This window comes from Solanum dulcamara, chromosome 4 (assembly GCF_947179165.1).
Source record: "Solanum dulcamara chromosome 4, daSolDulc1.2, whole genome shotgun sequence".
Lineage (NCBI taxonomy): Eukaryota > Viridiplantae > Streptophyta > Magnoliopsida > Solanales > Solanaceae > Solanum > Solanum dulcamara.
Genome location: NC_077240.1, coordinates 25,849,882 through 25,860,381, shown reverse-complemented (window position 1 = coordinate 25,860,381; position 10,500 = coordinate 25,849,882). Strand labels below are relative to the sequence as shown.

General features: G+C 33.3%; 3 protein-coding genes across 3 annotated transcripts; 2 read left to right on the top strand and 1 right to left on the bottom strand.

Annotated features, from left to right (window-relative positions):
• Positions 1-2,732: 2,732 nt before the first annotated feature.
• On the top strand, positions 2,733-4,332 carry LOC129887119 (bZIP transcription factor 53-like). Its single transcript, XM_055962079.1, has 2 exons — positions 2,733-2,785; positions 3,202-4,332. Exon 2 carries the CDS (start codon positions 3,569-3,571, stop codon positions 4,001-4,003), a length of 435 nt encoding a protein of 144 aa, XP_055818054.1. The 5' UTR covers positions 2,733-2,785; positions 3,202-3,568; the 3' UTR covers positions 4,004-4,332.
• Positions 4,333-6,321: 1,989 nt separating this feature from the next.
• Positions 6,322-6,881, bottom strand: LOC129887118 (calvin cycle protein CP12-2, chloroplastic-like). Its single transcript, XM_055962078.1, has one exon. It carries the CDS (start codon positions 6,802-6,804, stop codon positions 6,433-6,435), a length of 372 nt encoding a protein of 123 aa, XP_055818053.1. The 5' UTR covers positions 6,805-6,881; the 3' UTR covers positions 6,322-6,432.
• Positions 6,882-8,777: 1,896 nt separating this feature from the next.
• On the top strand, positions 8,778-10,072 carry LOC129884900 (uncharacterized). Its single transcript, XM_055959172.1, has 2 exons — positions 8,778-8,866; positions 9,355-10,072. The coding sequence occupies exons 1-2, from the start codon at positions 8,815-8,817 to the stop codon at positions 9,957-9,959; spliced, it is 657 nt and encodes a 218-aa protein (XP_055815147.1). The 5' UTR covers positions 8,778-8,814; the 3' UTR covers positions 9,960-10,072.
• Positions 10,073-10,500: the final 428 nt, after the last annotated feature.

Sequence of the window (10,500 nt, the reverse complement as noted above, 5' to 3'; positions counted from 1 at the left end):
ATCAAGTTGATTTCACGTGCAATAGTACGAAAATTTCTTTTCTTGCAACGTCATATATCAAGGTTTTCTTAGTTAAGCTACAATAATATTTCTTCTCAACAGAATAACGTGTTCTTCTTCTCACCTTCTCTCACATGGAGTTATTATTATTATTAAATATATATAAAAAGATGATTGAACATTCCATACATAAAATTGTAGACAAAATTCATTTTTAAAAATAGGCAAAAGTTTGAGCGAAGACCAAAGGTACAGCAATATTCCAAACACGAGGGACTATTAGTGCTACATATGAAAACGCAAGGATGACTTTGAGTATTAATCCAAGATAAAGAACTAATTGGGGCTTTTTCTCCGCTTTACATGCACGGCCTTCTTTTTTATTATGAAAAAATATCAAAATTACTTTTATTTTTTATTTAATAGTTAGATTTACCTTTCGTTATATTATACAGTCATTCATATTTCTGTTGCGTCGTTTACAAATTTAGCACCTGTATTCCTACTTAGACGAAAACCCTCAAATCAATTAAAATTACTCGATTATTATATAAATAAAAAAATAACTCACCATCCTAATATAATCCAAACCCGACCCATCTAACTAAATTAACTTAAAAGAAAACATACTATTTAATCAAAATTATTGACCTATAATTTCCAAAGAAGAGAGAAACAATTCCCAATTTATGTCACATTTTTATATTGCGCACTGTCTCACAAATTTCAAAATGATATAGCCTTCCTTTGTGACTCAAGAATCCGTCAACTCGGGTTATTCAAAATTAAATCGAAATTGATAAATCGAATCAGAAAAAAGTTATTGGTTTATCGGTAATGGGTTATTGGTTTAGCGATTTCGGTAATGGTTTGAATTTTTTTTATTATACGGTTATCGGTTCTTAACGGTTTAAGTTTTTTTTCTTAATGGGTTAACCGATAACCCGATAGTAACTTAATAATTTATATTTATTACCATTCGATATATAAAATCGTTCACTTAGGGTTTAGTTTTCATACTTTTATTTCTTATTGTCTCAAACTCTTGATTATTATACAATGCTTTACATTTACTTTTGAGCAAGACGCAATTTATCAAGTCATGAGGATGAGATGATTTTGTCTGGGCTGCCGCAGATCATCTTATTTTTGATGTCTTTCTTTTCATACATTGAACCTATTTATAATTTAGTTATTGCTATACTTAAACTTTTTAGTTAGATGTTTTAGTACAGATAACTTTTAAATTTTAAGGATGTAATAGTTTAGACTTCTGCTATTTTATTTTAAGACTCAGACTTTACTTAGCCGTGCTTTCATATTATAGCTAGAATCGTTAGATGTTGCATGGCTTAGGATGTTAAAGTGTTGCTTCGTTCATTGCAGGATTGGAGTGAGTGTCAGTCATGACGATTTGGATAGTGGCACAAGATGACAGACTTCTGAAGATAAAACACACGTGACACTATAGATCTCTAAATCTCACATTAGATTATAAGAGGAAAGTAAAGAGTTTAGTGAGGCATAACTCGAGTTCATAAGGAATGCACAATATTTGGTACTAGATGTGGTGTAGCCCAAAAATAAATCTATGAAAGCCTAGTTATAAAGTAGACAATACATGTCACGAAAAATATAATATCAAAGTCTGTACATTTTCGATACGATGGAAGGGTAAAACTTAGCAAGGATGTTGAGTTCATGAGGGCGAGTCAATCAATACTGATATATTTCTAGGTTGACAAACTTGAACATGAGGTGATATATGATACTTTAGGCGAATCTCATATCTACGTGAAAGAGGAAAGTAAATAACTTTAAAAGACATAACTCAAATTCACACGATACATATACTTTTGAGGCTCGATATGTCAAAATCCAAAAGATAAATTGCCATGGACTTGAATTTTGACAATGTAATACCAAACTGATCGATTAACAATGATGTGACTAATGATAGTGGAATGAGTAGTAGCTAGAAGTGATAATGCATGATAATAGTGGTTGGTGGTGACAACTAATAGTTGTGCAGAATCATAGTTATAGCTAATAATAGTGGTAAATGATGACAGTAATTAACGATATATAATGAGGAACAATGATAATAATTGTTAATAGTAATTGATAGTTTTGTGGTAATGATGGTTGATGGTGATGATGGTTTGATGATATATCTTGGTGAACGATGATGATAATTGTTGTGGTTATAATAATCGATCAATGGTGGTGATTTTACTTAAATAAATGATTGGTTGTGATGACGACAATCGATTGATTATGGAAAACGAGTAATGATAGTTAATAATGATCCGCAATGAGATAAAATTGATGAAACACCATGTTTGTATAATTAAAATCTTTAAATAAACATCTGATTGTTATATATCTTAATCGTCTCATTAAGATATTATAATATTAGAAAAAATAAATGAGCTTAATAATTAAGAAAAAAAGAGAATAATTAAGCAAATTAGATGGTAAAATAAAATAAAAAATATTGCCCACAGAAAAGAGAAGATCCGTGGAAGATTCCTATGTCTTTTAGGATATACCGACAAGACAATCTTTCCTTTTGCTTAGCTGTCATCACTACTTTTTCAATTTACACGCCAACCACCTTATTGATTACGTCAATCACACTAACTTTTTCCTTATAAAATAAAAATTTACAAACATATGTGTATATTTACCAAAATACCCTACCTCCTCTGCCCCCCTATATAAATCCCTTCCTTACAATCATTTAGACCTTCTTTCGCCCACCTTTTGGTTCTACATCTCATAGGTATGTCTCAATTATCTTATCTTTTTATTTTTATTTTTGTTCTCTCTTTTCCCCAATTCCTGTGTTTTTTTTTTGCTTCAATTGTTGCTTTTCTTTTTAATTCTCTTTTCTAAATGATGATGAATTGGGTTGGCTTTGGGGTCATTTGGCAGGTGGACTAAATTAATTGGATCGTATGAATTTAATCTTAATTTAGCTTAGCGAAGACCTTTAGAGTTTTTGTAGAATTAGTTTAATTATGAGTAATCCTGAATTCCTTTTATGTTCGAATAGATCGAGAAGGATAAAGAAGATTTATATAGGCGATCTTAATTAAGTTGTGATTGTGTCGGGTTGATTGGTTTTTATACACCTGGTATTGTTGAATTTGTTCTATTTTTTCCTAATACCTTGATATTCTGTTTTCGGTCTTGCAGATTGATTTGCGTTTATAATTGCTGAAGTCACTGTTTGGATTTGGACCAACACAACAACCATTGAATTATTAGTAATTTGTTATAATCGTTTATTGATTCATTGATTGAGGTTTCGCAAATAGTTTCTCTATGTTAGTTTAAAATTCTTCATGACCCTTATGCGTCGAATTCGCATTATGCACTCTTTCTCTGTTGTCTTCCTGTACTGGTTCTATGTGTTTTCATGAATTAGCTCACCTCAACCCTTGAACATTCTTCCTGTTTGATTTTAGAAGTTAAAAGTACCAAATTCTAAACCGAATAAGAAAACAGTAGTTACCTTCCCCCTTCTTTGAATTCCTTTCCATTGAACAAACGACACAAAGACATGGCTTTGACTCAGCAACCAGCTAGTTCGGGTTCTGATGGCCAGCGATATGCTACTAATGATGAGAGAAAACGAAAGAGAATGGAGTCTAACCGTGAATCTGCAAAACGGTCACGGATGAGAAAGCAGCTGCATTTGGAGGAGTTGATGAGCCAATTGACGCAGATGCAGAATCAGAGCGCTGTTTGGCATGAGAGGATTGATTCTGTTGGAAGAAACTACCACACCATTGATGCGGAGAACAATGTCTTGAGGGCTCAAATGGCTGAACTGACTGAACGTTTGGATTCGCTGAATTCCCTTACTCGTTTCTGGGCTGATGCTAATGGACTTGCTGTGGACATCCCTGAAATTCCAGACACTTTGCTTGAGCCCTGGCAGCTGCCTTACCCAATTCAACCCATTACTGCCTCTGCTGATATGTTGCAGTTTTGAGCAAGCTCTTTGCATTTCTGAACTACCATGATCTTAGCTTGGGTTCTTGCTTAACTGGGCGTTCCTGGTATCCTCTTGGATTCGATTACATAAACAGTTGCAGCGGATGAGAACCTTGTTACTGGTTGCTTAAGTTTACCTTTATGCAATCACTACATTTTGTTTGTTTGTAATGTGAGTCGATAGCTTTTCTTTGTGCTAGCTTTGTGTCTGTGTATGGCTATAGATTCTCTCTTCAATGTTTAGCTTTGGTGGATTAGCAGTGTTTCTAGTACTTTGTTAATGATCTTTAGTCTCTGGTTTTATTAATAAATCTTAAGTTTTGTGAACGAGATGCCCCTTTTTTCGTTCTCCAAAGATTGGCTTCTTCTGTCAAACAAGTTGTGAGTAATTGTGTTTCTGCTAGTCACAATGTTGATTGTTTCTTTTGGATGTTGAATGCTACAGGGCGTTCAAGAATTAGAACTCCAAAATTACCATAGTCCTTAGCTGCAGATTAACTTTGTCCATCCCAGTCTAGTATATGTACCGAAGAGAAGAAAAAGTGTCTACCAACTCAGCTCTTGTGGAGAATCCGTTTTATATTTTCATGATCTCGTTGATATTTGTGTGTCAAAATACAAATTTTCTGACATGTATAATCTGTTTCTTAAAGATACAGGTTTGCCATTTCAGTACATCGCATGGGCCGAGGCCAACCATCATGTTAAGTTTTGTGCAAAGACTACCTTTTACTAGGACGAAAGATCTCGGCAAATATCCAATGTCACAGTGGAATGACTGGGCTAATTCATCATCCACTAATGAGTAATGACTACGAATTCTTATATTTGAATGCGTTTTTGTTAATCAAACCACCTAGCTAATTTTCTTGTTTAAAAGTGGTATATTTGAATGCGTTATTGTTGATCAAAACACCTAGCTTTTTATTGTTTATCAAGTTATTAGCTAAAATATCCAATAATGAATGATTAGACCGTAGAAAGTGGAAGCCAAATGATCTTTTTCTTTTTTCTTTCGCCATGGATTAGGTACGGGGGAGTTTGTCGGGACTTGGAAATGTTGCATCAAGCATGAAAGCAGCTACTGAATAGTAGCTTTTGATTTAAAGTTAAAAGTAAGATAGCACAAGTTGCAAAAGCATAAAAGATGATTCTCCGACTGACTAAGTCTTAGTGTGCAGAATTATTTGGTATTTATACTGGTGAAAATAAAAAAGGGAAAATTAGACAAAATGTCCATTGCCTAATTACTAAGAATCCGTTTGAATTGGCTTATAAATTATTTATAAACTGTTTTTAGCTTTTTTGAGTGTTTGACTGTCAAACTTAAAATTATTTATGCTTAAAATAAGTCTCAATAAATAATTGGATTTGTTTGAATGAAATAAGCAGCTTATAAATTGAAAACAACTTATAAGTTAAAAAAATAAATTGAGATGCACCTATTTTTTTAAAACTTATAAGCAGTTTTCAACTTATAAATTCCTCAAAACAAATCCATCCAAACAGATTCTAATTATTAGGATAAATGGCCATTTGCCCACTTTTAGTTACAAACTAAATGCAATTTCGCTGCCTGTTTTCCTCCTTGAAAATGTGGCAAGCATGCTCTAGTCAAATTACACGATCATCTTCTTCTCTTCCTTCTTCTTCCTTCCTTCTTCTTCAATCTTCTTCTTCCATGTTCAACATTAAAGCTTCTTACAAGCTCGTTTTTAAAATTTTAACGTGCCACAAATTTAATTTTTTTCAATTAAATAATATATAAAAAGATTTGAAATACCAAAAAGAGCTCATATCTAAAATTTTGAATATTTTAGCGGAAATTTTGAGTTGATCGGAATTGAATGTTCAATCATTAAAGCTTCTTCAAAGCTCGACTTACAAATTGACGTGCCGCTAGGCGCTAACATGAATTGTTTCGACGGACCATAGCAAAACGTCTTTAAAATCATCTTTTCGGACCATCTAAGAGCTAATAACAGACAAAAGGTTCTTGTTCACACAAAGATCGACGCAAAATTGATTTCAGAAATCCTGGCTTGAAATAGACGAATGCTTTCAAGCAGGGCCCGATCTAGGAGGGTGCGAGGGTGTATACGTGAACCCCTCAGGAAAAAATTATATATAAATTTTAACAAAAAGATTAGCTTAGCGGTCCAGGACATTTAAAACGCACCTCAACATCCAAGGTTCTATTTTTAGGGACTGCAAATGAAAATTTTGAATCGGCTACTAAATTTATTCCATCAATTCTGCATAGAGTTTATAACCTTAAAGACAACATCAAAATGTTTGTATAGTATTTGAGACTAATTTAAATAGGAAGAAACCTTTCATTATACATATCAATAGCCTAATTCATAGCATTCAAGATTCAAATTGGGAATAAATAAAGCACAAGGCTTAAATAACACAAAAGTAGTATCAATTATCATATGTACGGCACTCATCAGTCTCTGGATTTTCCTTGCAATAATTTTCCAAAGGATCTTCCTGCTTCTTCTTGTCCCTTGCATGACTAGCTGCTGCACTTGCCTCTTCCACAACATCCCAAGCAGCCGCGCATTCTCCACTAGCTGGATTCTCATTGCACGCTTCCTCTGCCCCCTTAACACTATCAGCCACAAGGTCAGAAAGCTTGTTATCTGGTGCTGCACACACAAGCCCAAATTTAGTTGATGATTTTTTCCATGGATTGTTAAGGCATTGGAACTTAAAGGGCTTAAAATTGGCAGAGTTGGAATTTTTGGCCAAGAGTTTTGGAGTAGTGAGATTAACACCAGCAATTGTTGCCATTTTTTTGTTTATGTGGTTACTCTGTTAGGATATGTTTAACGTGTGACAAGGTGGGTATATATAAGTAGAGGATGGAATGACTAGTGAGCACACATTTCTTATCATTTTTATAACCAAAGAAAGACATGCACGTCTTAAGAGATAGTATTGTGGTAAAATATCTTTATATTATGGTTGGTTTACTCTAAAAGATCTTTATGGTACAAAAATACAAAATCTAAAGCATCAACCTTGATATTATTTCGTGTATTAGTTGAATTTTTAGATGATGGTCCAGTTTAGTCACGGAAATTTTATCGTTCGCAGAAATATTCATATTAATATATTTTTAAAAGTTATAATAACTTAAATTCAAAATAATTATATATAGGTAATTGCTCATAATAAGTTGAGCGAGTTATCTGAAATGTAAAATAGAAAACTTGATACTATAATATGTTAGATTAAATTGATAAAGTAAAGTTTTTCTTTATATTGTATATAAATTAAATCCGAATGATTATAACTAGATGAATCTCAAGTTTAAAACTTCGATATTTCAGCACTTAAAAATCCAAACTATCGAAAAATCAAAGGAGATGCTTGTTTTTTTCTTATAGGGCACCACACACTTGTTATTCCATGTCATTCATGATGTCGACATAGGTACTTTTAGGGAAATAAATGACACGATCTTTTCTTGTAATCACAGAAAAAAAGAAGAAATAGTTTAGCTAGATGTGATTTAATTAATAAGCCAAACGCCATTGAAAAATTGGTCAGTTTCAAATTAACTATTTCAGCGCCAGTGAACAAGTTGATTTAAGCATCATTCTAATAAACAATCTAGCCAAGTTTTGGAAATTACCATTAGCCTATATATATGTATATATATAAAATATTATTTTATGGTTCAGACTCCGGAGAATGAAAAGAAAAAACAATAGAGCCCGTTTTGATGAGCTTTAAATTGGTCAAAACCAATTTAAAGCCCCTTTTTAACTTTTGGATGTGTCTGCCTAATGCTGACTTTAAGCCATAAAGTTCTTAAAGTCAGTTAAAAATGAAAAGTTAGGATTACTAACTTTTTTTCTCAAGTGCTTAAAGTCATTTTCTTTGACCATGAAAATTACTTTTATATCCCTTATATTTTAACTAAATTCTCAAACTACCTTTTTTAATTGTTTTAACCCTAAAATTCACATCATAAACACTTTTATCCAAACACTCAACTGCTTATTTATAAAAATAACTTTCAGCACTTCAAAGTTCTAAAAGCACTTCATACATAAAAGTTATTTTTTTAAGCCCATCCAAATGGGCTCATAGACTTTCTTGGCTCTTGTATTTTGGCAACCTTCAATAAAAGAACAACAGACATACAAACTAATGTCTCACGACTGAATATAAGGGGGAGTTCGGCATGAAGGAATTAGGAAAATAATCAGTAAGTTTTTTTGTTAATGTTCGATACATAACCAAAAATAAAATCTTAAAAGTATTTGTATATAATCAAGACAAATATTATGAGAGATGGGATGGTTGAGATGGGGCACCGGAGGTGAGGTTGAAGATAAGATGTATTGAAGAGTGGAGAGAAACAATCAATGTAATGTGGAATGCCACTTGTAAAACTTGAATGTTAAGGACTTATAAGTTCTAAGAAAAATGTTTTTTCAATTTTTTTAATCAAACGAACATGAGAAAATTTGAAAATTAGAACTAGGATGTGGTATCTATGGAAGGAGGAAACATGGAAATTTTAATTAAACATTGAAATGAATGTGCTTAATTTTGAACTCAAGTTTCCTGTTTTTGCTTGGTATCTTTGCTTCCTTTACCTGAACACTTTTATTTGCATTCCTTTTCCTTTAGGCCAAATGATTTCAGGATTCCTTTCCCTCTAGGATCTATATTCAATTGACATTTTAAAACTGATAAATAAATCCCTTCCCTCTTCTTCCTCATACATTTTTTTTTGTTGAGTCCTTGAGTTTAGAGACAAAAAAAGTAGTACAAATTTCTGCAAAGATGAGGGTACAGTTGCTCTCTTTGACAGCAATTTTGGTTCTGAGTTTCATAGGTATATCTTCGTACGCTCGCTTCCTACATCAACTTTCCTTTGCCTCATACTGACTCTGTTGAAATAGAGACAAATAAATGTGATTTTTATTATATGTATGTATGTATTTTTTTTTTGCGTATGTATACATTGTTCGAGGCAAAAGTAACCCATTGAACCCCTTAGATCCAAATCAATTCTTTATGTTTGCTGTGAACCTTTTAGAGTTGTTAGCAATTTATACGCTAGTAGAATATGTAGAATGCTTTTAGTGTTAGAGAAACTAATCATGATAATATTGAACTGAGAATGGACTTAAATGGAGGGACATGGATAATTAATGAGAATTCATATAGTCAATTCCAACTTGCTTAGAATTGAGACGTAATTCTTGTTTTTACTGTAATCTTTTCAAATTTTCCACTCTTTATGTTCTTGTGAGTTGATCATCTGCAAAGATGTCTAAGTCAGCATTTCCATGATCCTGTCCTCATGTTTGTTGCCTGCAGCTGAAAAATGTAGACAGTTGGTCGGAGAAGAATCAGCTTCAAGAAGCAAGACAGAAAGATTCACATTCGTAAATTGCTTCGACATGAGTTATGGAACCATAGGCTGCATACTCAAGGAAATAGTGAAGATTTATTTAAACTACATTAGAGCAACTCACGTGCACAAGGTAAGGAATGAAGCAACAAAAGAAGCAGTCCAAGAAAACTTGTCTAAAGGGCAAAGTCTTGAAGATGCAGTGAAAACAGGGCAGAAAGTTGGAAATGCTGCGGCAAAAAGGGCATCTTTACAAGCAAAACACATTATGGGGCCAATGGTGTCATCTGGATGGGACTTTTTTGAGACTATATATGTTGGTGGCACATTGTCTGAGGCAATTATTAGAAGTGTTGGCACATTGTTGGGGTCATATATTGGAGGAATTATTGGGGAAGGGAAAACTAGGTGGTTGGGTTTTCTTTTGGGAAGCCAATTTGGTAGTTGGATTGGTGGGAGGTTGGGTCTGATGTTGTATGATGTGGTAAATGGGCTGAAGTTTCTACTTCATTTCACCAGGACTAATAAGAATGATGGAGAAAGCAACTCACTCACGTTGATTTCTAGTTAGTGAAAGACCTTTCCTATGTAAATAGATCTTAATATTCCTTGATTATGTCAAAGTTTAAACTTGTTATAAATTCACTGCTTAATGTAAAAATCCTTTGCATTGGAAAATCAAGAAAGGAGACTTTCACTAATATCACTAGACTGTAAACTTTAAACTTTTGTTAAAAGTTATATCTCCTCTCAATCGAGTTTTAGCCATTGTCACATGACTCTATGTCTTTCCCAATTTTCTTTTTTTCTTTGTAATGGTCTTTTTTGGTATAGTGGCAAACATGGGCACGGCTAGTAAGATGAATCCCTTCGACGAAAAACTACACTTCTTATACATGATTAAAATCACTCTTTATATATATATATATATATATATATATATATATATATATAGGAGTGGCCTCGGTGGAAGACAAGATGCGGGAAATACGACTGAGATGGTATGGACATGTGAAGAGGAGAGACACAGATGCCCCAGTGCGGAGGTGTGAGAGGCTGGCCATGGATGGTTACAGAAGAGGTAGGGGTAGGCCGAAGAAGTATTGGGGAGA